The sequence below is a fragment of the Fringilla coelebs genome, assembly GCF_963513975.1.
Source record: "Fringilla coelebs genome assembly, chromosome: 2".
Lineage (NCBI taxonomy): Eukaryota > Metazoa > Chordata > Aves > Passeriformes > Fringillidae > Fringilla > Fringilla coelebs.
Window position 1 is genome coordinate 14,947,341 of NC_140029.1, and position 26,052 is coordinate 14,973,392.

The following is a 26,052-nucleotide window of genomic DNA, read 5'->3' on the forward strand; positions in this document are numbered from 1 at the left end:
TCCAATCGGGGAAAATAAAGTTTGCTTCCAAATTAGCCCTTCATCTTTCTGAAAAACAAAATACCTGTTCCAAAAAAAAAAAAAAAAAGCCACCTGCCACACTGCAGGTGTGTGCTTGCCATGTAATTTCATAAAAGTAACAAGGGGGAATAAAAAAGCTCAGTGAGGAGGTAACCTCTTCCTTTCCATATGGCAAGGAAATCTGTACCTGAAAAGCAGCCCCCACTGTAAGAACACTCCACTTGCTGCTGCACCTGCATATCTGTCACATCCTCCAAGGCAGTGCTCAAGCTTTTTGTGCTTGTATGCAAACAGGTGTGAGCTATAGACACAATTCCACTGAGCACTGCATCTTAGCACCTGAACATCAGAAAACATCAGATGTCAACAAATAATTCCAAACTGCGCAAATCAAAAAGTAACTGCTGGAAACAGAACTAGGAAGCAAAGATCAAAATATTCTAACCCAAAATGTACCATCCTACCTTAATTACTTGCACTGCAGAGTACAATGCAACATTACAATCCCACATACCCAAAGAAAGGATTTCCCAAACCATCACACCCAGAGAATAAAGCTGGATAGAAAGACAGGTACCTACAAACTTCTCTTTATCCATCCAAGCTTTTATCTGCTGACTAACTTTGAATCATTATGAAAGAGAATAGTTCAAGTATTTAAAAAACAGCTTGCCATTAAAAGCATCACCTGTCAAACTACTGAATGAGAGAGGAAATAAAAATTTGCTTATACTAGGGAAATGCAAAATTTTTGAAAATGGCATGAGACTGTTTAACTAAAACATACTCTTTTTTTAAAGTTCTTCACCTTAATTACAAAGTACTTGAGGGTCCTTAAGGAGCTAGGCAATCACCTTTCTTCATTATACCATTAGTCCAGTTCTGTTTTTACAGAATAAGAAAATTAAACCAATAAAAGCTACCATGATAGCTGTTGCTGATTCCTACCAACTGCTTCCTATTCTTCAGCCATTTTCACACTCTGGGTCACTCTATAGGCAACTACATTTTAGCCTGAAACAAAGAGCTCAGGAATGTTCATCCTGCTCCTTTAAAATATGCTGTCCAGCATACAGAGTGGTTAGCAAGACTAACAAAGAAAATAAAGTAAACACACTCCCCTCCCCCTTCATAGTGTTAACATATTCATCAGCATCTCTGTGACACACAAACCAAATTCAACTGGTTAAAACTTGCACTGCTGTGAACAGTGAAGTCAAATGCAGTAAAATTATACTTCTCTAAACAAGAATTCAGACACCAAAGTTAAAAATTGATGTGTGGTCTAGGGGAGGTCAAAACTTTTCCAAAAGACACTCTTCTACTGTAGAAACCATGACTCATGTTTCAGGTTTTGGGGGTCCTTGAAGAACTTCAAGGTGGAACATGAAAAAAGACTGAGCACAGATCCACAAGGAAAAAAACTCTCATAGCTCTATGCAGTATAATAAAAGGCTACTTGCTCACAAGCAGTAATGAGATTAAACCAAAGTATTAGTTCAGAAGATCACAGTTTCTAAAGATTAGCTTCACTGACTTTTCTCCTTAACTTAGATGGAACAACACTTCTCTGTTTAAATATACTGGGCAGTGTAAGTGTACAAAGTCACAAATACATTAAATAAGATAAACATTTTACATGTTTTAAACCTAACTTTTAACTGTTTAGTCCAAGATAGTGACATTTCAGTAAAAGCATGCTGCTTAATGTGACCCTACAAACCACTCTAGAAAGATCTAAAACCACACAGCTCAGAAAAACAAGACTGCTTGAGACGCAAAACTCAAGAGACAGAGCTCCACTCTGGCACATGCTACAGCTCCCCAAGCAGTGTTTGGGCAAGGGGGCTGGCTAAGCAGAGAGGAATGCATCCATCCCCACCACTTCAGAGAAGAAGTTGAGTGGCTCAAGTGAGCCATTCCCTGCCCCACTCCAGAGCCTTGTGTTGACAACCCCATTAGTAAATATCTTCAGCTGAACCTCCCTCAATTAGGTTTTTTGTCAGAGCAAATCACAAAGTAAATGGACCAGGTAGAGTTGCCACATATGACTTTTGCTTGCTTAGCTTTGGACAAAAGAGAACAGAGATCTGTTGCTTTGGTAATGACAACAGGAAAGCAAGTCTTAATCCCCAAATCAGCTCCAATTCATTCCACCAGTGCAGTCCTCCATGGAGCTGTTCACTCAGTGGCTTTGTCAGATACAGTTTTGTCAACAGCAGGGCCCACAATTCCACAGACTGCAGCACAGGGCACCCTGCAGGCTATGGGGGTTATCTCAGCAAACTTTGGAGTTTGACACTGTTTAGCAACATATTACTATCTCATCTCAAATATTTTTCCCAGGAATTAGTACCCAGCTTGTTACATCAACTGCACATCTGTCTTGCAATTGTTCAGTCACCTTTGGCTGGCTAAAACCATGTTTGTATGCACATGCTCACAAAACCCTTACCCACAGCACCCATGCCATCTCTCCTTCTAGGGAATTTGTAACAAGTTGTAGCCAGACATCCTTACAAGAGCTGCTCATGACATACCTACATCACAATTCTTTTTTCCAAGTTTTACTACAAGCTGCTGCTGGAAATGAAGTACACTCGTTGTTTTGCAAGGAAAGAAGAGGAAAAGCCTGCATGCCCTGGCTACTTTCTACCTAGTTGTGTCACATTATATTTTTATGCTAATTAAAATGTATGATATTTTAAGGCACTAAGATAAGTGCAGAAAAACTTGCTGGTATTAAAACAGAACTAGGAAATTCTGTTTTATTTATTTAGTCAGTTGAAGTTCATATGCTCATCAGTTCACTCTTACAATTTGTGAAACGTGTTTGTTTTGCAAGGTTTTTTAACTGTCCAGTCTGTTGGGTTTTATGGGTTTACAACCTAATTTGCCTGAGTTAACTGAAACTACATTAAGCAAACACAAACTACACTAACAGAAATACACTGTTTAGGGCTACCTTTAAAAAAAAGTATTCAGGTTTGTTGTATAACCAGAGGAAACAAAATTGCTGGGGTCCCAAAACTCACAGAAAGTTCCCCTATGTACATGTTCAGCTGACAGTGTAACAAGAGCAATATTGTAAAATTCAGGTTTCTATAAGAACCTTTCTCAGAGGTGCTTCCAGGTGCCAAGTTCATTTATCTCCTGGAAAAGTTATGCAACAAAACATTGTTTTCTAGGAAGTTCCTGGAACACATCAAAAGACAGGCAATTTAACTCTGAAACTGCTCCTTTAGAAGAGGCTATCATCTTAAGGAGAATGATCAGATGAATTTGCGAAGAGAAAATCCTATTTAAGAATCCACATCTCATATACCTCTAACACTCAAGGAAATGCAGGAAAGAAATGTGAGGCCATGTAATCAAATAAAACCAACCTTTTAACCTTCTAACTTCTTATTACTTTTAGGTATTATCTTTTAATTCTTCAGAGTTGGTAGAACCTTGATATTAGCTTTTTAGAATTACATGAAAGCTTAACTCAATAGAGAGGAAGGCTAGAAACAGTAGAAAATTACCAACTTTGCTATCTTTTCACTGACTCACAGACAAAAGGTTACCAGAACTGCAATGTTGATCAAATTATTCAGGAAGAATATAAAAGCACATGCAATTAAAGACAAAATAAACAAGGCTGTACAAAAGCAAGCTACAACTAACAGGTTTTTCTAGACACATCAAGTATAAAAAAAAATTTCAAGCAGAAAAAGCCAGTGTCACATTTGAAAAGCTAACCAAAGTAATAAAAACTTCATAGAGCACAACTCCATGAACAACTACTCATATCCACTCACTTGTTACCTTAGTTTGGGTCCCAAAAACCCTCCACAAAAAAATCCCAATTAAACAAACAAACCACCAGATAAAACAAATCCAACCAGCAAAAAAACCAGAAAACAAGCAACCTCAAAGGAACAGCTGCCACAATTATCTAATGAACAGGTAACTGAATAACAATAAAGAAATTTAGTGCAATAAAACCATGGCAGTTACTTATAAATAGACCAGATTAATGTATACCATAATCAACTAACTGTGAAGCAGCATCTGGAAATAAAGTGAATGTAGTTTTACTTATCAGTTTGTCCCAGCAGACTCAGTTTTTGTGTCACTAATGACACCAACCACCCTTATCATGCTGTTAATTACCTCAGAAGCTGCCTGAGAATTTGAAGCATATAACAGCATGTAAATACAGACAGACACAAAGTTGTCATTGTTCACATGCCAAGGTTAGACTCCAACGTGTTCAGGCATATTTAATGGTCAGAAAATTACAAATACACTGAACTGACTTGAGCTTTCCTGCATATGGAAAGACTAGTGCTGAGACCAAGGCACCATTCTATGGTACAGACCAGACTGACCAGTTCAACCTTCTGATATCCAAACTGCCAGATGACATAGTCCAGGTTAGAAACAATATTCTGCTTTATCATAGCTACTTCATACACAAGGCTGATAAAAGGACAACCTACCCTATCAACACTACAGGAGGTCCAATAGAGGAAGAAATAAATACGTTAAGGAAGGACAGCAGAGACATAATCAAAAGAAAATCCACTCACCTGCCATTTTTTTTGATGTAGGTTACTAAATAACCATGGTCTTCCCAGTTATGAACTGTTTCTGTCATTCCCTGCTCCTGAAAAATGGGCTGTAGAGCTTTAAGAACGGCATTACAATCAGCTGCAAGATTAAGAGAAAAAAATAATCAGTGAGGATTTTCCACTCAAGTTCCTTCTGCCTTTTTTTAGAGGCTGAAAAGCTTTTCCTGGAACCCTGGATTAATTTTTATTTAAGTACTATTTGAACACTCTTTCATGTGTCTTCTCTTCTGCCCATCCTCATCTACCCAGAGATTTTTCTCAGTGCATTGTTATCCAAACAACTTTAAATCAGTTTTCACACCTGAGCAAAAATGGTTACCTACTATGGATGTAACCAGAACATTTTTCTTACAGCTGCTATTGATCATATACTATATCACAATCTACACAAATCTTTACTCACATAATTTCTTTTTAAAAAAATCACTCAACACACAAACAGCAATCCCAAAAAACCCTACAGCACAGACAAGAAACCTCAAAAAAAGTTAAGTTGTAATACTGGATAACTACAAAGGCATTGAAGAATAACCTATCCACTCTACCCCTACACAAGCATCCTTTCTTCTAACATCCAGGCCAGAGCAAGTACCAGTTGAAATCTTCAAGATATTATGGAAAAGAACTCTCAGAAGAGCACACAAAAACTCACTTGGAAATAACTGACATGACTCTGGTATAACTACCTTCAAAAGCAAGCTGATAATTTGTCCATAAAGGTATTTATTCAGTCAGAATATGCTAAGTTCAGAAGTCTCAAGTTTGCTGTACAGTTTTGGGGGTGTTTTGATAGCTTTAATGAACAATTTTAGTTTCTTCAAGTAAGCGTCTCAAAAGCAAGTTGCAAGCTTTGCCCATTTATTTTGGAATTGACAAGGTGAATTAGGGGAGGATGCTCCTAAAATTGCACTTAGCAGAACAAGAACAAAACTGCAAAGACTTAACCCACCAGTGTCAGTGAGGAGACCTAACAAAACATTCATTTACAGGCTGTCCCTGGAAGACAAGTAGCATCACTTCCACTTCACAAAACACAGAACTAAGCCACTATGGTCATGCCATATGGCAACAATGTAACCAGGAGTTAGTATCTCCACTAGAGAAATCACCTGACACCAACTTAGTATGGAGGCACAGTTTACAACCAAAGGCTTCAGCACACACACACTCCCCATTGTGACTTTCTTAAAGAGTTATTCCCAAGGTACTTATCTTGTTTTACCCCTGCTCCCAAAATGCATATACGTTGGAAGCCAGTAAAGGTAGCCAGCAGACATAATCAGCAATAGTTTCCAGGATAAAATTGAGTTGTACGACCTACAGTAAACTGAAAAACAGATCCATGTGAAATAAATCAAAGTTCCTCAATCAATCATCTCTATCCAACTCCACAGTAGACTAAGCTAAAAATCTGATTGCTTGAAACTTAGGTTTGCCCATCCATAAACCCCAGACTTGAATTGCCCCTGAATGTTGCAACCAGACAGACTGAAGTAACTGATAGAGTATCTTCAAGCAAAACCAAGAGCAAGCCAATTCACCAAGGATATTTAATAAAAGTTGGAAGGCTTTGCTTATTGTTCCTTCTATCTGATCTCAATGCATGTTCTGAGATAGATTTATTTTTCACTTTCTAAATCTCACTCAACTCCATGTTGCAAGCTAAAGGTAAATAGAACCAACAAAACTAAATTCTGCTAGACCACAGTGAATTATTTAACTGCTGGTTCCTTCTTAGTCAGGAGCACCACTGATGAAACACCACACTCCACTACCACCATGAAACTTCTTCCTTTTCCTAACTTTATGCAAAAACATGCATCATCTGTACCAGTAAGATTTTAGACTTCCTATCCAGTGTCAGGTTCTACCACGGCACAGGCAATAAGGCTCAGAGTATGCAGCTTGCCTGCCCAGTAACCACGGTTACAGCAGTAATAAGTGGGCCAGCAATCAAACCAACATGTTTTTCGGACATCAAAGGAATAGATAAATGGGGCCATAACTATGAGCCACAGTTCTTAAACAGGTTCTAATCTCTGCCTTGCACCGACAAGGGAACTTCGAAAGGCTCACTTTGAACTTGCAGCTTCTGGCAGGCATCAGCCGTTTTTGGAGAAGGTAAGGGGAGCTGCTCCAATGCCAATACATTCACAAAGAGTTTTTGTCACTTCGGACAAGTAATCCCCGTTTTCTCAGTAGCATTTGTTTCCTTGCCCAACTCCGTTACCTTCACCTTTTTCACAACAAATGCCTACTTCCACCATTTACTCCATAAGCCACCAACACAAAAACATTAAAAAGCCTGTTTACTCATGCATGCCATACCCTCCAAGGGCCAAACTGAACCAGTGTCCAACTAACCCCCAAACCACCACTACTGCAGCTTCTGCAAGATGGCAAACAGACTGAAGGAACTGAAGTACTCATAACACATTTAGCCTGTTTTCAACAGCTTTAAGGAATCCTGCTAGGTGCATCTTGGCAGACACTGCAGGACAAATCACCACTGGTATTTTTCTGCTCCATGAACACATCAACCCCTTGCATACAGCTCATCACTCAGCCACAAAGTTCTTTGTTAAGAACCCAGGCACAAGCTTGATTAAGCTCTCCCTATTATGCTATTAACTTTAGGAAATTAAAACAACAACATGCTCTTTTCACCACGTATCCTTTTAGCTATACCACACAAGATTTGCCTTGGAGGGCTAATTAATTTTCCCTAGTTGGAGATTCCCTTATAAAATGTTTGAGGCCTTAAGTGGTTGCTTGAAGGCATCGGGAAGTTTCAGTGATCTCAGGATATCTCACCCAAATCCACTTGTCACCACCTCACTCCAAGCTCTGATATGCTCTTATCAAGCATTGATAAGCAAATTGGACAATGGTGATTAAAACAACAGGAACACCTTTGAATCTACATCTAAATGTTTATTCAAGTAGTCATTACATTTTTGGCTATTCAGGAACAAAAGAAACAAACTCTGGATACCAAGTATAAAAAACTGATTTAGGCATTTGATAATTATTTGCCAGAAGTAATGAAAAAAGCCCAGAGTTTCAACTTTAGAGAACGGGAACAAAACCCACTATGTACTGGATTTGAAATATATGTATTTTTCAAGAGAGTTAATGCCCAGTTTAGCCAGAACATTTTTGAACCCCAGCACATGTGAAGAGAAGACTTGCAGCAGTTCCAGATGTTCCTCTGAATTTGAGCAGCAAAGCAGTCAGCAATTGACAGTAATCTGTGAACATGAGAGCAAAGTCCAAAGTTGCTGTAAGCACCAGGTCTGGCCTCATGCACAACACTGGCTAGTTCTACCCTGATACTTGAGCTCAGTGTTGGAATCATCTGCTATTGACCCAGACTACCTCTAAAAATATTCCGGATTAAGATTTCCTTATGCCCTAGAATTAACAAAATTTCAGTAAACTATGGGAATAGATTGATTCTCATTGAAAATATTCACCCCACTTCCAACTTCAAACTTTTTTTACCCTGATTTTCAATCATTTCTTCTAGCAAGTGAGAACACAGCATAACCAAAACAATAAAACACATCAAAGCACTTATATATGATTCTGCAACTGATGAATTTTCCCTTGGAAGCTAAATATTCAGTAGAGAAAGGTGAAGAAAACAAATCAAACTAAGTGCTTCATTAAGAATACATTAAAGAGTTAGCATACATTAGGAATCAAGATGCAGAATATGCTAACAGTAAAGAGACACCTGAACTGCTGGCAAATTGTTTCAGTTCAGAGCTGTTTAGGTTGTTGCAACATAATAAACCCTCACGTTTTGCAAGCCTGATATTCTTGCACACAGGCACGCTACCTATCAACTCCCATTCTTCAAAAATCTTAAAGGAAATACAGAGACAGGGTGGGAGGGCACCACATACAAGTGATGAAGGGAACACAACTGACAGAAGAGATTCATTTCTAGGCAGCTGAGGTCCAGGGGCAGTTCAAGAAGGGCAGCAGGAGGGGATGCCTCCAACCTGCTACAGATGCACACCTGACTGCTCTGGCACTGAGCTCACCACAGTCAAACTGGCAGCCCCCTCCAACACCACCTCTTACTGGAAATACTGTCACAGGCTCACAGGTGTACAGGGAATCTCTCACTCACAGACTGATTCAAGGCATTTTTCCAATGCCAGTATTGTGTCTCAATCTCAACCATGAAAAAACTGCAGAACTAAGAGGTGTGCAGCAGAAATGTTTGGTGAGCAAATTTTCAGAAGCTTTAAAAATCCAGAGCCAAGGAAAAGCTTCAGGATCCCATGTATTTTGCATGTCCTAGATTTTTTTAGCACTTGAGAAAACATAAATAAAAAGCAAAAAAAAGCTAATAATAAGCAATAAAGTCACAACAGTTTATGGAAAGTCAACAGCTGCCTCCTCCTCCTCCTAGGTCCCCTCTCCATTTTATGTGACCAGGTAGAGCAGTACATAATAATTTGCAGATAACTTGTTATCACTTAGTCATCAACTCCTGCATGGCAGTATTTTTATTAGAACTAGAAAACTTAAGAATTGTAATTCTTTTGTGCTAGTTAAAAGGATCTGCCTGCATGGAAAATGAGTGAGCAGAGCACACTAGTGTTTGAAACAGACTATCTGGAGAAGTTTTCACAGCAATATTGCAGGCTCAACTAAAGTCAGAATGTCAACAGTTGCCTAAACTGAGCCTTGTCCTCCAACAAAATAACCCCACACCTCACAAGAATGAAAGTACATCTCCAAGCATACCCCAAGACCCCTGCTTTCATTACTGCCCAGAACAAAGCAGGTAGCTTTTTCCTGACATGTTAACAGATGTAAATGAATAACAACTGGCTCTGGCAACATACACCTTCTGAGTATTAAGTTTCAAAGTCTCCCATCAGAACACACATACAGGGAAAATCCTTTGTTTTGTCCTTGCCAGCTCTGCAAAAGAGGAAAACAGCAGGAAGCAGAAAATTATACTAAAATTACTCCTTTCAATCAATTTGTACCCATGAGGACCATGCTCATTATGTTGACTTAGACACAGAAGTCAATAAATCATGAATGGCATGAGGCTTAAGGAGGCAGCAGGTAGAAATAGTCATTTACTACTCATTCAATCATGAGAAAACAGATCATCAAGTTTCCTAGTGCACTTCCTCTATTGCACAAGGTTAGGAGTAGAAGCTGCTTTTTCCAAAGGTTTCTACAGAACACCTCCCCCACTCCTATTTTTAAGGATTTCCAGCTACATAGTGAATATGGGCAAATGTAGCTAAATGTGTCACATCAGCAAGTGCATGAACTTACTGGCACTTCCACAAGATCACCACAGCCATCAGGAGTCACTCTGTGCATCCAAGGGTCCTTTAGGAAATTGTCGGTAAAACAGCTGTGATCAGAACGAGCTCTCAAAGCATTAACAACACCCAGCTACAAGAAGGAGAATTCAACACTCTCTCCTCCCCTGCATTACCACCACCTTGGTATTAGCTCCCTAATCACTTTTAAGGGAGAATTCCATAGAAGATCTCAAGTTTGCAGCAAATATAGGTCTATGAGATCAATCCACTTCCATAATGGAATAAATACACTAAAAATAAGTTATTCCTTCACCCTTCTTCTACTTGATTTGCTGTATCAGGGCTATCAAAAAATCTAATTTACTGTGCAAATATAGGGTGCCTCTGGTTGTAGATTTATCAATATCTGAAGGCTCACTCCCAATGATTCCTGCAGAACAAGGTACTATGAAAAACTAAAGAGAATCCACCGCAGAGACCTGTGAGAGCGGTTTTCCCTTGTTAGTTTTTGGCAAAATTTTAGAAGACCATCATGTCTGGAAGCACATTAGTGACCATATTTTCAATCACTAGTAGAATCTCCCCCATTCACTGACATTTCCAAATAATTTCTTTCTCTATTTTTAATTAAATATAGGCTTTAAAAGTATTCTCCTATATCTGCCACCAAATTGCAGTCAGTAATGATTGGCATCCTACTACAGTTAACTTTTTAAATGCCCATTTTCTGGAAATGTGTGCAACAGATCACAAAGCAATTCTCCGGTAACTACAAAAAAATCCCAAAACAACACAGGCCTCCACTTGAGCCTTAGTATCAACAAATGTAGTTTCAATGCCTTAAACTTCATTTGTCACCCAGCAACACACAACTGAAGTCCACCAACTGGCACATAAAGACTGTTCATATTTTAAACCTTAGCATCTGCTGAAATATCTGCAGACTTTCCACACAAAAAAAGTTGTAGAAAAGAAAACACACTTGCTAACAGAAGTTCAGCATATCCAAATAATATCAGCTCTTCTGGTCACTTATATCTTTCAAGCCACTTTAATCACCTATAACCTGACCATCTTCTAGAAAAATATTAAGCATAGCACTTGTCCTATATACTTTCCTCTCCTTTCAACAATTTTGATATTTAAGACGCATGGTCAGAAAAACATATCTGAAATGGGAAATAGCAATGTATCAAAAGCAGTCTTCGTTTCCAGTAGCAAGAATTTGCTCTACAGCCTCAAACCCTGAGCCTCACAACAAACATCTCCCACACTGTTAGCCTTCACCTTTGCAGGTGACAGTTCCTTCATGTCTGAGCAAGCAGCCATTGAGAACTTGACATCATGCTGGAGAATCAGATAATTATATTTTCAGAGTTCCAGTCATAAAGCATTTTAATCATCAAAACTAGAAACCAACAAAAGCAGGCAATGAGTTCATAGCAGTCATTACTGCTAAAAATGGAAAGCTATTAATACCTGCATTAACACCTCCTGACAAGCCCCATTTGTGCCCTGACACTCAGCAGGCCAGTTCTTGGTCCAGGCCTGCCAGAACTCGACTGTGGAGACCTGCAGGGCTCAGCTCACAACAGCCCAGACAAAGGCACGAGCTGAGCCCACACCACTCAGGGAGGCTGCTAAGGAGACACAACCAAAACAGACCCATTCCTGAACTGCAGTTGCAAACACACCTTAGCAAAGGTTGATAAAGTTGCAAGCTCCAGAGACATCTGAGTCTTGTCTAATCCTTATTTACACGGTCTTCACATACAGATCATAGCTAAGGTGTCAGCAAATTTTGTTCACCATAAATCAATAATGTAAGGAGATAAGCCTATCATCTGCATGTTATCACTGCAATCAGATGTCTCAGCACTTCAGACAATCCAATGCTTGACAGAACCAATCAAATTTAGCTATAAGGATCAGAGATACCATTCCCTCACATGAAGTTGAAATATACTTGTTTTTACAGCTAACTGCACCAGCTTCGGCCACAAAAGCAAAACCAGTCTCACAGAAAAAAGAAAACCTTAGCACCTCTAGTACATCTGGCAACAAAAGCACCCACCAGAGAACATCAAATTAAAAGTAACTCTCTGCATAGGTAAGTGCTCAAATCTTTTATTGATGAGTCTTATAAATAATCTTAGGCTTAGACTAATACTGAACTTGACATCTTCTTGCTCCTTCATACACAAGATTGACTTGAGAAAGAAACCACAAGCTTTCAAGAAAAATATCAAGTTTTCAATGCCAGTCATCTCTTCCTGCATTCTCTGCTATTTCCATGCTTAGTATGGGATGAACAATGATTCAACATCTAGAACTGTTGATTATCTGCTAAATAAAGCAAACCAAAACCAATTCCAAATTGTCTTTAATACAGCAAGACACAGTTCAAAACACAAGCAACTGAACTCATGCAGTGTTGTCCCAGGTAGAAGTTAGGGCACAGATTTCAGAGACAGTAGCAAGAAAGAGCCAATACAGCACCCCCAACCCTGCAGTATTTAGTTGCCCTAAACACTCCTCTTCCCAGGAGATTACCCTTTCAGAAAACCATTTTCTTAATTATTTCTTAAAGTAAGGGAACTACAAAAAAGACTTTAAAAGGGGTAAACTCAAAACCTTGTCAAGTTTCCCCCCCTTCAAAAGTTTAGATCAACACAGCCAAAAATAAGCACATAAAACTTTAGAACTGCTCCATGAAGACCATTAAGACTTCCAATCCAAACAAAGACAAGAATGAAAATATTTTAACTGCATTCAGTTCAAATATTTAACAATTTGATAGCCTAAGTAAAAACTTCAATACTGAAAGAATATTTAGGAGGATAACCCAGAACACCTGATAGTTAAGATTTTCCCCCCCACTGCAGTGTCAGAATTGAGCAGTGGACCCAACATTGCAGACAGGAAGCAAGCTACTGACAGAGGATGCTCAGCCTACAAAAGGTCATTCCCTTCTTTCTATCTCCTTAAAACCATTAATCTGAGGAAAACCAGATCATGTGCACACGCACACATTCACTTGAAATTTTTCTTACATTTAAGCGTTGCCCTACCTGCACTCTCTCCAACCCCAGCACTCCCAGAGTGTGTAATTACTCAAGAGCTTCTTAAGCATTGGTTTCAGCAACTGTGCCAGCTCAGGTAATCACTGCTCTCCTCCACCAGCTCACTCATCTGTGCCCTGGCCCTGAGTATTACAGGCTCAACTGTTTGTGCCACTGTACCATGCACTACTCATAATCCCCTCAGCAATAATACCAAACAGCAAACATAGAGACAATTCAAACTGATTTCAACTTATATGCCTTTCAAAACAACTTTCTGAAGCAAAGAACCCAAATCTCACAAGAGTCTTCATATTATCTCTCCTCCCACCCTTAGAGAAACCTGAAGAACATCCACCAGTTCAATACTCAACAACCAAGAAAACTAAGCTTTGTTGTCAAATTCATGCATGGATGGAAAAATTCCCATGTGCAAGCAGATTTACAACAAACAGTAAATCTAAAGTCAACTCTGTACCGGTATAAGGCATCAAATATGTATATACTTTCATAATAAAGCCCTCAAACTAAGTAACTTGAGAAGTCTCAAATTCATCTCTTCTGAGTAACAAGAAGACCACAAATAAAGCTTTCTATGGCCCAATTAAAGAAGGCCAGCAAGCTGTGTTCATTTTAATAAATAGTCTTCTTGTATTAAATAAAATAGTCTTCTTGTATTTTAGGATAGGGAACACTATGCTGTTTGCCTGCTAAAGCTGTCTGTTTATCTCCAGGGTCACAGATAAGTAAAATACTTCTGTTCAAAGGGCTGAGCTCTAGAGTTGCTAATTTAACCAGCTCTTGAGAAGACCATTACTGAAACTCAGGCAGTGCTATCCAGATATCAAAAGAATCACCCCTGCTTATATTTTTAACTGACTATTCCTAAAAAACTAATGAGGTGCCTAATTAGAGGAAACAGCTACAAGGACAGGCAAAAGGACCCTTTTTTAATAGAATATAGGATTTTGTAGTACACAAAAAAGGACAAGGACAGCACATGGACAGACAAAAGGGTATTTTTTAATAGTATATAGATTTTTGCAGTACACAAAAAATTTATTGAAAAGTTTAAAAAAAAAAAAAAGGCAGTTTTTAGCAGAAGTACATGGCTTTAATCATCTCATGCAACTCCATTCCCAAAGCAATACTGTGGTCCCCCATCTCAAACCAACACAAGAGGACCTGTCTTCTCTAACTCCCCAGACCCACGTTTTTATTGACATTGCTGGCATTTCCAACAACCTTATGGAAGTGACGACTGCAAACACTAAAAAAAGGGCTAAATAAGAGTAATCAGTCTCACGATTCTTGCTGAGTACGTTTGAGTCCTAAAGAATATACATGACAAGCTCCACAGTACAATATTCCAAGACAACTGGACTGCCTGAAGAAACCAAGGCTGTTATTGAAAGGGTTTGTAACATGCCAAGTAAGTCAGCCAGTGAGAACAACCCGCCAGAACCCAAACTATTCTGCAGCACAAGCAGTTGCTAACAGTATTAACACATGACAAAATCCCATCTTCCTCATGCAGAGCGGTATCTTGCAGATCTTTTCCGTGCAGCAACAAAGACAGCCTCTATCCTTCACTCACAGAGAACCGCAGAAGACTGAGGATAAAGACAAGAGACACATACCAGAGAACAAAGTGATAAACAGATCCCAGAGAACTATTAACATCTCAGCCCTTAATAATCATCTTCAGTCTTGATGGTACACAATTACAACGACGCCTTTGGACAGCTGCTATGTTATAAGTGAACCGTGAGAAACATATACAGAATATTTCAACCACGTATAATGACTCAGATCAAACAGATTCTTAAAAAAAAAAACACCATTACCAGGTACAGTTATTGCAAGATGCATTGCACTGAAACAAACTATTGTACAACCTTCCTATGAAGTACAGATGCCATTATTTGGATTTCTGCAAAACCTTTGACATGGTCCCCCACAACATCCTTCTCTCTAAACTGGTAAGAGCTGGACTTGGTGGGTGAACTGTCTGGTGCCTAAGTAAATCATTGGACAGTCACATTCAGAGGGTCGTGGTCACTGGCTCAAGTTCTAGCAGACATCAATAACAAGAAGTGCCCATCAATAACAAGAAGGGCTCCACACTAGGACCAGTTATTTAGTAGCTTTATTAATGATTTAGACAAAGAGATCTGTTACAGATGGCAGGAAGCAGAGTGGTATGGTTGCCACACCTGAAGGATGGGATGGCATCTAAACAGATCTGGACAAGCTCGAGAAGTGGCTCACGGGAATCTCATGAGGTTAAACAAGACCAAGGGCAAGGGGCTGCACCCAGGTTTGGGCAACTCCTTGTATCAACAAAGTCTGGGGATGAACAGATCAAGACTTGGGGGTGCTGGTGGGTGAGAGGCTGGACATGACCCAGCAACAGGCCTTTGCAGCCCAGAAAACCAACTGTGTCCTGGGCTGCATCCAAAGCACTGAGAGCAGTTGGGTGAGGAAGGGAATTCTGCACCTCTGCTCTGATGAGACCCCACCTGCAGGGCTGCCTCCAGCTCTGGGGTCCCAGCACAGGAAGGACATGGACCTGTTCAAGTCCAGAGATGACCAAGTTCAAGATGTTCAGAGAGATGGAGAATCTCCCCTACAAGGAAAGGCTGAGAGAATTGGGATTGTTCAGTATGGAAAAGAGAAAGCTTTGAGGTGACCTAATCACAGCTTTCCAGTACCTGAAGGGAACTTAAAGCTGAAGGGAAACTTTTGAAAAGGAGCCTGGAGTGACAAGGGGGAATGGCTTCAAACTGAAAGAGAAAAGGGTTTGGTTAGATGTTAGGAAAATATTCTTTACTGTGAAGGTGGGGAAGCATTGGGATAGACTGTCCAGAGAAGCTGTGGATACCACACCCCTGAAAGTGTTCAAGGCCAGGTGGGATGTGGTTCAGTGTAAATTGACCTAACCCAAGGTGTAGCTGCCCATGGCAGGGAATTTGGAAGTAGATAACACTTAAGATCCCTTCTAACCCACCCATGATAAGCTGGCAACTTTTGATATGTTAATACCTCTACAAAAATACACATTTGTCAAAAACAAGGACACAGCTAATGTTTTGAGCTAAAAGGACTGTGCATTTACCAAATTTACAGATTCTGCCTTCTCCATAAGGAAAGATGCAACAGCTTTAGCTGAGACCTAGAAAAAACATGTTATCCTCACAAGATCTGAAGGTTCAAAACCACACATTTAATTTTATTAAATGCTATTTCGTGGCATTCCAGACCATTCAGAAGTCTGTCCACCTAATTTGGAGGAAAAAACCCTCAATTAGTTGATAATCTATGATTAAGCTATAAAGTTTAACTCCTGTAATACAAACTACACATGTATACTCACCAGTTTTTTCTATTTAGCTGACACTCTGTGCTTTGGACCATAAACACTAGATGAGAGGAAAATCTCCACATAGGAATTACAAACCAACTACCGAGCTGTCATGGTTCAAAGTTCTTCATGTCTCACTGAAGATGTCTGTTTTGCTGAGACAAATGTAAGAAGAGAAAATGCTTCTTCCTTCCTTTGACTACACAGCAACACTTCTACAGTGGTTCTATCAACACATCCCCACTTAGGTACACCCATCTTGGTCAGACAATGATGCAAACACTGCCTCAAAAGTAAAGGCAAGTGGAAAAGCAAAGCAATTGTTAAGATCCTTACCACATTCTCTAATTAAGAGCATTGCTGTTTATATCATAGAGGAGCTAACATACCTATAACTTATTTTCAATAAATAAGCCATAGGTAATGTCCCTACTTAATCCCTGGCAATTTCGACCCTTCTGCAGAAGCCAGTCATTGTTACAACTCCTGAACCCCATGGTAGTGCAGAGAACTACAGTGACAACGCATCCATTGTGGGGGCTGGTTGGTTTCTATGATACTAGTTTTTACACTAGTCTAGCTTACCAATTCTGCTCATACTAGATTAGTCAAGCACAAGGTGCAAGGAAAATAGCAGCACTATCTCGTTTGCCATTAGGTCACCATTAGAGTGGCTAACCCGCCCTGAAAAAAACTCAGTGTAAAAGGGAAACCGAAAGGCGAAAACCACAGTATACTACCCAAAAGCACATTTTTTGGAAACAACTGCAGTAACACCTTCCCCTTCCTGCTCCCGGCTCTCCGAAGTGCACATGCAGCAATGCCACAAAGAGCACAGCTCGCAGCAAAGCCCCTGTGGTCAGGAACCTCTTTCTGAAACAAAGCTTTTAAAAGATTTTGTCTTTGCAAGGATGCAAGATGCAAGGAACTGCCTTCATACCAAACTGGGAAGGAGAAAGGGGTTCGACACAGGGCCAGGCCGGCTCAGGGGCGGGTGCGGGAGGCCACAGCGGGCCCGCGGCCTGGCTCAGCACTCAGCGAGGCGCTTTGGCGCCCACGGCAGCTCTCCCCTTCCCCCATCAAACCTTTCCACCCGGCCCGGCCGCCGGGAAACGTGGTTGTCGCCGCAGCTCCCGGTCCGAACGTGCTCCCTGCAGATACCCGCGGGTCAGGCCCCGCCACAGCCCGGCGCTCCAGCGCTAATCGCGTTCTCCACCACGTTCGAGCAGCACCGCAGTGACACCGCACTCCCGCCTCGCTCGGCGGCAGCCGCCAGCCCGGCTCGTCGCGCCCGCCTCAAGCGCGGTGCAGCCGCAGCGCCGGGGCGGCCTCGGGGGTACCCGGGCCCGGCCGCTCGCCGACAGCCAGGCTCTCCTTCCCTCCCCCCGGCCCTGCGGTTCGGCGCCTGCCGCCCGCCCCCGCTGACCCCGCGGAAAGCGCGCCCTGGGGCGCCCGGAGTCGCCGCGGGGGAACCCGCACGTTCGGCTCGGCGCGGCCCAGCTCCGCTGGTACCCCCCGGGCCGTGCAGCCCCCGCGGCGGCGGGCTCTGGGCAGGAGGCCGCAGCGGGCCACCCGCCTGCCCAGGGACAGAGGCCGGTACCGGGGACAAACACGGCCCGGCGGGAACGCCGGGGAAAGGGCCGGAGGGGGAGGCGGCGCCCTTGCGGGCCTCATCCTCGGCGGCTCCGGCGAGACGCCCAGCGGGGCGGCTGGGGAAGGTGCGCGCCCCCCCCCCCCCCCGTCTTCTAGCCCGGTTACCTGTGGCGCCGAGCAGGAAGTCCAGGGTGCTGTGCCGCGCTGCTGCTGCCATAGTGAGGTAGAGCCCTGTGCCATGCCTGGAGCGGCGGCGACGGCGCGGCCCGTGCGGCGGAGCGGCCCTATATGCGCGGGGGCTGCGGCGGCGCCGGGGGGGGGAGCGCGGCGGGGCGGGGCCGGGACGCGCGGGGCGGGCCCGGGGAAGCGGCGGGCCCAGAGACCCCGCTCGGCGTGTCCGCAGAGCCCGTGGGGCGAGACTCACCTCCGGCCGCCCCCTGAATTCCCACAATGGGGCCCTGGCGCTGAGGCCGCGGAGCGGTGCCCGCGGCGGTGGGGCCGCTGTGTGTCACCTGCTGCCCGCCGTGGGCACCGAGGGGCCCCGCTGTCCCTCCCTGCAGAGGGACCCGACCAGGGAGTCTTCAAAGCCTTTTGTTTAAAGCCTTTTTTATTCATAACGGATAACTATAAAACAGCCGGCTGTAGTCACAAATTTCATTAATCACATGCAATTACAAGCCCGGAAAAATAGCATCCAGAAGTCGTTAGCTATAGGACTGATCACAGAATCACAACATCACAGAATCAATCGGGTTGGTAAAGACGTCCGAGATATCGAATCCAACCTGTGACCGACCGCCACCGTGTCAACCAGACCATCATCAGACTTGTGCTCCAGACCCTTCCCCTCCGCTGCCCTTCTTGGACATGCTCCAGCCGCTCAACATCCTTCCTGAATTGAGGGGCCCCGAACTGGGCACAGGAGTCCAGGTGTGGCCTCGCCAGTGCTGAGAACGGGGGAAGATGTTCGGCTGTGTCAGTCACTAGGAGCTTTGCCAGCTGGCAAATTCCTTTAATTTTATTGCATGAATGACAGTGGATTTGCACAATGCCATGGCATCAATGGTTTTACATGATTCCACAATTAAATTAAGATATTTACAAGTAACTGTTAGTGTCTAATCTAATGTGCTACCGTGATTATTTCCATAACTTTCCATAAGGTTTTTTTCAGGGCAAATTTACGGTATCCTTGTTTTGAACAGTTACAGTTCCCCACAGGCACCCTGAGCAAAGCAGAAACATTCACTGGAAATGTGCATCAAAAGACACACAGACATCTTCAGGTCTGTACTAACTATACTTTCTTCAGATGGTCTTCATTTGACACAGCTCATGTGTGAGAGGCTGGGGGATTTTATGACTAATTACCTCAAATAGATAGCTTTGCATGTTCCCATTCAATGTCTTTGTTCCAGTCCTGGATGTAGTAGGGGGTTACACAATTCTGTTTGGGTGGCTTATGTATCCTTGTTGCCATTACATCAGGAATTCCAAGTTTTCTTAGTGCTATCTCTCTTTTTTCTTTTTTTAAACCAAAATTAGTGCTTCCTTGCTGCCAACTTCAATCTCTCTACATTTTTTTTTCCAGACATGCAACTGCCACAAGACAGCCAGTAAAATCCCTGCTCTTTAAAATCTCTTACATCTCTCACCTTTGCTTGTGGCTGCTGCAGTGGTTTCAGTTACCTCATTCCATAAAGGAGCTTACTGGATTGATTTTTACTCTTTTCAGTGGGAGCAACACCTTATGTTCTGTTCAACCTATTACATTGTCTATCCATTGTGGAATATTTGGAAGAAGGTAATAGTGATGTTGCCACCTAAGTACCTTCAAATGTATTTGTTCATAAGTGCTAAGTGCCTTGCTAAATTATGCCCTTACATACACATGAACAACTTTCCTGCGTTTACAGGGAAGGAAAAAAAAAAAAGGAACATCAATATGTCATCCAAATCTTTTCCTGGCATTAGTTTTGCAATTGAAGGCCAACCATTTCAGACTGGCACTTAGAGAAAGTTGAAACATCATCTTTTTAATTAAATTTGCCATGGAAAAAAGAACAGTGGTTTTACTGTGTCCTTTTTTATATTATGAGAATTTATGATTTTAAAGAGCTGAAAAGGCTAATGAATTATTACAAAGAACAGTATGAAGTCTTTCTTTCTTAAACTTTGACTTAAAGGATAGTTCTTATGCATAAATGGCTTTTGCAGCTGCTCATTGGTGGAACTGGGAAAGCTGGCAAAACCACACAAACAAATTCAATAAATGGTGGAAAAGAAGAAAAAGAAGAAGTTCATCTTGGAAACTTTGGTGAGCTGCAGGAAAGCAAGAAGAAAACAAGAGGAAGAAACCTGCAATATCAGTATGTAGCAGTGAAAGCAAACAGTAAATTACCTATGGTTTTGCAGAAAAGCATAAAAACAAAGCCCACAGAATAAGCCTCCTTGTGAAGGATCCCATCGCTGAGGAAGGAACTAACACCATTCTCTACCACTTCTTTGGTGTGACTGCTGTGTGCATACTACTTAACTAGGTCATGCCTGGGATATTTTTGGGAATCTTCCTGTTAGAAAATTACACTGAAGGGAATTTAAAAAAGAGCAATTAAAATAATTAAAGAGATGAAGGGATTGATTTATGAGACAAGATCAAAAGATCTGGAATATTAAAACATATTTCACAAATGCTGTGGATTTTGGATGACATCACGTTGTTAAGATTAGCACAGACTGTTTGGAAAGAGTTTATTCAGTGTGAGGTTACCTGTGTATTTTGAAACTAGTAGAAACTGCAAAAGTGGGGAAAAAAGGTTGAGGGCACCAGTGTTTGAAAAGCTTTGTGCTGAAAATCAAGGGCAGAGACCATACCCTCTACAGATAGATTGGACAGGTTAGATAAAAGACACCAACTGATGGGAACAATCTTGCACTGGCAAATAGCTGGGACAAAGGCTTTGCACAGCATGGAGTAACCTGCACTAGATGTATGGTTTAGCCTGCATAACCTCTGTTCTTCATGCAGGACTGAAATACCAAGTGTTTCAAGTCTCCGGTGTTTTTAAGCAGGGTGTAATTTTTAACCACAGGTTCCCTGTTCATCCTCTCTGACTACATCCATCTCTGGTCATTGTTCTGAAGATATTTCACCTACAACTCCCACAATCCTAAATTCACCTCAGGAATGAAAGATAAACCAAACTTCTTCTCATACACAGCTAAGAAACATCTTTTAAGAAAAAGATGTGTTTTCCTCATGCTTGTAACCTATTCAAAAATTCATTAACTTCTGGTCCTTCTGAGTCCAGCTCACTAGAGTTGTTTGACAACAGTAGACTTTTTCTCCTGAATGGCTAAAAAGTTTCTAAAGCAATGACACATTTAAGACAGGAGTTCACAAAGGTTGTGTTCACCTTTGTTTAGAAACACTTGTATATCTCATGGCTTTATCACTTGGGAATAATGTGGCCATCTCGCAATGCTAATTGAAACCTTGAAATTAAACACATCTATCTAAAATATACATACACGAGTTCTCTCTCCATGTCTGGTTCTGTATATTCAAAGTATTGTTAAACATTTATGCAGTACAATACAATTAAATAAGCAGAATAACATGTTCAAACATATTACCCCAAGCTGAAGTGCCTGCTAGAAGATGTTACTAAAATGGGAAAAGCAGGGGCTGCAAACAGAAGAGGGGTAGAACTTGGTACAAACCCCTGAAAGTGCTTTCATCGTGTTCATTGTTTGTGCATCTGGATCAGTTTTTCCCTAGAAATTTTCTTTTTTTGAACACAGCTCTAGTTCTTAAGTATTTGTTTATCATTGACAGAAGTCATGGTAAATTTTGAGAGGTAGGAGAGGGAAGATAATACTTCATTTAGAATAATATTGGTGGGGTGGGATAGGTGAGGGTCTTGTAAGTTAATGGTTGGTTTAGAAATTATTTGAGGTGACAATGTAGTATCACAATTGTGACCAAACATGAAATTCACCACTTTGCAAAACAGCATTATCTTATTATATAAGATGAAATTTGTGTTTTCTAGAAGTGAGCAACTGTTTAATAGAGCTAAGAAAATGAGAACTGATTATTGTAATGAATTTACTTCTTTAATTCTTATTTCTACTTTTGTGCCTGAGCATGTTACTGTTTACTAAAACAAATACAGCTTATCCCCCCTCTCTTGGATGCTTTTTATCTACTATGTAGGCTTGCTGGGGCATAGCTCTAGAGGCTTAAAAAAAAAAGAGAGAGCAAACTGTCCATTTCAAATTAAATTTAGGCAGTTTGGAGTCTACATCTTACTGGAAATTATGAGAAAAATCTCTTAACTTTAAAAACAAGCATATTGAGTTCAACAGGAAACCTACTCAGGTAGATTACAAGATGAATAAAGACTCCTCTTTTTTTCCTTTTTTTTTTTTTTAATTTAATTCTGCAAAGAAAGACCCTGGAGAGTCAAATTATATCATAGGATGTAAGACTTCTCACAGAACAAGAGAACAATTTCAGGAAGTTAGCAAACTCAGATAAGAGTTAATTACTTAAATAAGTGCTACCATAAATTATAGCAGCTATTATACTCCCTGATTTTTGAGAACCCTGTGCTGGATTTTAGCCAGAGTGCTGTGTGTGAACCCTTGGGATTTCCTTTGGTCCAGATAGACTCTGGTCTGTTCCCTTTGGGCAGAGGTTATTTACCATGGAGGTGACACCTCAAGTTCAGTCATCCCAGGATCCTGGTCATCCTGCACATCTTCTTCAGGGATACCTTACTTGCATTAAAACACTCGCTAATCAGGTTTCAGTCTTGACAGAAGCTAATGAATTATTTTGATAACACTGAGAAGTTGCCACAGAAGCCACTTAGAGACCCTTCCTTACCTTTGCCTTCCCTTAGCATCCTCTAAGCTTAGCCCATGTTGTACTTCTAACCTGCACATATTGGGAGGCTTGGGGTTGGGGTTTTTTCCTAACTGCCAAAATGCCACAGACCTGCCAGAGTTTCTTTCTGGGTTTCTCTGTAGATGTTTGACCATTCAGTAGAATTCCCCAGAATCCTAATGAGTCTTTCCTCACTCCCAAACCAAATACAAAGAAAGGCTAGATGAACACTGCTTTTCCATCCCAACCACAGTCTTGCCTGTGAACTTACCACATGATGCAGCAAAATTTGATCAAGCTTTTCTTTAACATCTGTGTCATCTCTCAGAACAATTACAGCCTATAAGAAGTCCCTCTTGGTGTTTGAAAATAGCCTTTGAGGAACCTTTTTTATAACTCCTAGCAGATAATCTCCCCTATTCGCTCTTGGTCCCCAGTCATCATCTGATCCCATGGGTGATCACCCATCAGGTGATTCCCAGGAACACATCAGATTATCATCCACTTGAATAGCAACCAAAGGACTTTTCTGGCTTGTCCACCTTCTGTTGTGCCTGTCACATTGTCTGCATGCACCTCCTCAGGCATCAATAGGGCCTGCCAGTACAAGTCTTCCTTTATGACCTAAGCTATAGAAGTTATGTCTGATGGCTGCATCAGCTTGTTAGAATATCTAAACCACTCCCAAGTGGTGACTTACAGAGTACAGGACAGGACCTGTGGTTCATAATAAAAAAAAAATATGACGGAAAAAAATTGGATTCTGATACTTCATTTCCCCCCACACAAAGCAGAATGATGGCAAGCTCAGGTGAGGTCAGATGACGAGTGCTAGGGGTGACTGTGTGTGACATGGTTGGGACTTCAGGATGGCCCTTGTTTCCAGCAGCAGTAAAAGAGAATCACTTGTGTATTACGTTAAGCTGGTTCTGGTTGTTTTCTTGGGGTTGCTTTTTCTTCTGTTCTTCTGTTTTGTTTATATGTCCTAATAATTACTGTCACAAAACCAGTAATGCAGGTTTCCCCAATGCCTTCAAGTTACAGCATCCTGTGTATAATTTCCCATGGTATGGAGGAAGAGGTTATCCCTAGATATCAGAAAACACACTGAATAGGTAAATCCCCTCTTTTTTCCTCACAGCACTCTGTATCCAGTGGACACCATTCTCCTTTCTGCAGCTACAGTTGAAACAATGTAAATATTAGGTGATATAATTTCTTTTATCCCTGGTAAAATTCTTTATATTAGGGAAAAATATACCTGGGGGGATAATTTGTAATCCTAGCCTTTCATAACATGAAGAAAATAATATTCTTTCTGATCAAAGTTTTTTTTTAGGGAGGGAGGGAGTGCCTGCACAGAGAAGAATGGACGGTAAATTGATTAAAATTAGAGTAATGAATTCATCCAGACAGCATGGAGGCAGTAGAACAAAGGAACAAAAGAGAGGGAGTATAAAAAAAATACAATAGAAAAGATGTTTTACCTTAACTAGACATCAGTAATATGTACTTTATATGCATGTTTTACAATATTATTTCTCATTAAGTTGTTCCTTTTAGTTACCTCTTCCAATTCTCTTTTGAGTGATGATGCCTCAGCGTGCAGTCTGTGAGAAATGCTGATAAGTTATAGTGTGAATTTTATTCTCACATCTGTATTGTATACTGGATTCATGGCTTCTTACATGAAATTTTGTTGCCACTGAAGTCAAAGACAGACTTAATGCTACCTTCAAGGGAGCCAGAATGTCAGTATTTGTCTGGTGCACTGCAGACAAGGTTAGACCAATACTCTTTTTTACCTGGTCATTGACTTTCCAGGCCGAATTGTAAGTAACAGCATTTAAAATACAAAACCAAGGAGAATGAACAAAATTCTTAAATACATGCCAATAGCTCATACTAGGTACAATTAAGTCATAAACTCAACTCAACCCCTCAGAACTCTGTAAGGGGTATTACTGTATTGATGAGTTCAGCTTTCTTACTGTGAGACAAGGTATTGCCATTATGGCTGTCATGAGGGAACCTTTTGATTGCAAGTGCAATACGAATTCCAAGTCAGAAAATGGTCTCTTCTGCAAAAGGATTTCCAGATTAAAGAAAGGAATAATGTCTAAATAGGCCAACATGCTCCTGCAGAACAGCTGTTACACATCAGGTTCTCCTGGGCAGCCTGTTCATGAAACCTATCTCCTCTAACTCACATGTCTACAATCCAGAAGCCTGTATTTGATCTGGCTGTCTTGACTGCATTCAGAAACAGCAGAGAGCCAATTTTAAGATGTAGTTCATCTCATCTGCAGTTTAAACCAGATCAGATAAAATGTGTTCTGCTCCTATCTGTTGCCTATGAACAGTTCAGGTGAATTCCACATTCTTGGAGAGCTTTGAACAGATTGAATTCATTTCCTTCTATTCAGCGATACTGTCAACATGAAATAAGAATTGCCATGTGGGGATGAGAGCCATGAGTACTTTTTCCCAAGTTTTCTCCTTAGCAGAGACTTTTGTACCAACTTGTCAATTTTCTATTGTAAATAAGAAACAGCATGTGCTTAGGAAAGGGAGACAAGTTTCCTAGGGGAAAAAACAATACGGTAAGATAATACTGATCAACTCAGCTGGCCATGATCTTGTTTTATTTGCTGTCAGACCATCTTTGAGTTCATTAAATAACATCACAGAAAGAAACTTGAAAGGACTTTGTGAAAGACTGTGGTTGTGCACAGCCAGTTCCTCTAAGAAGTTGTCAGGTAACATCTGATCATAATTTTTAATGTTTTTTAAATGCAATGTAAATCAAAATGTACAGTCAAGAATATAATTCAAAGTTATTGATCTTATAGCTCATCTGAGTACTTTCACAATTAGAGCTAAAACAGATAAACCAAATTTGGAGAAACAGACAGAAGTCTAGTAGTTAATCCTCCAAAACCTATGGCAAAATACTGACCCCATTACCAAGGTAATTCAATAATAATGTATTGGAATCTATTACCAAAATTCCACCAGAACTCGATAAAGAAGTTATTGGCAGTAATTACAGCAAAGTGCCTTTTGGAAATGACATAAAAATTTTCAGTCTGAAACAGCCTGTTGTAAACATCAGAAAATTTATGTATCCTTGCAACTCAGAAGTTTGTCAGGTAAGATGTACTGATTGCAGAAATTAGTCCCCACTGGTACC

The 26,052-nt window shown here is 41.0% G+C and overlaps 1 protein-coding gene across 2 annotated transcripts in view; it reads right to left on the reverse strand.

Moving 5' to 3' along the window:
* The window catches only part of SMS (spermine synthase), a 43,498-nt gene extending 25,244 nt beyond the window's left edge, over nt 1-18,254 (reverse strand). Inside the window, exons 1-3 of one of the 2 annotated variants that reach the window (XM_084201216.1) lie at nt 17,458-17,747; nt 16,385-16,527; nt 4,599-4,719 (exon numbers count right to left, since the gene is read on the reverse strand). In XM_084201216.1, coding sequence (XP_084057342.1) covers nt 4,599-4,666 — 68 coding nt within the window. In that variant the 5' untranslated portion in view covers nt 4,667-4,719; nt 16,385-16,527; nt 17,458-17,747. Of the gene's footprint in view, nt 1-4,598; nt 4,720-16,384; nt 16,528-17,457; nt 17,748-18,130 lie in introns of those variants that run through there. The other variant, XM_084201215.1, reaches the window with a different exon arrangement.
* Between the last annotated feature and the right edge of the window lie 7,798 nt (nt 18,255-26,052).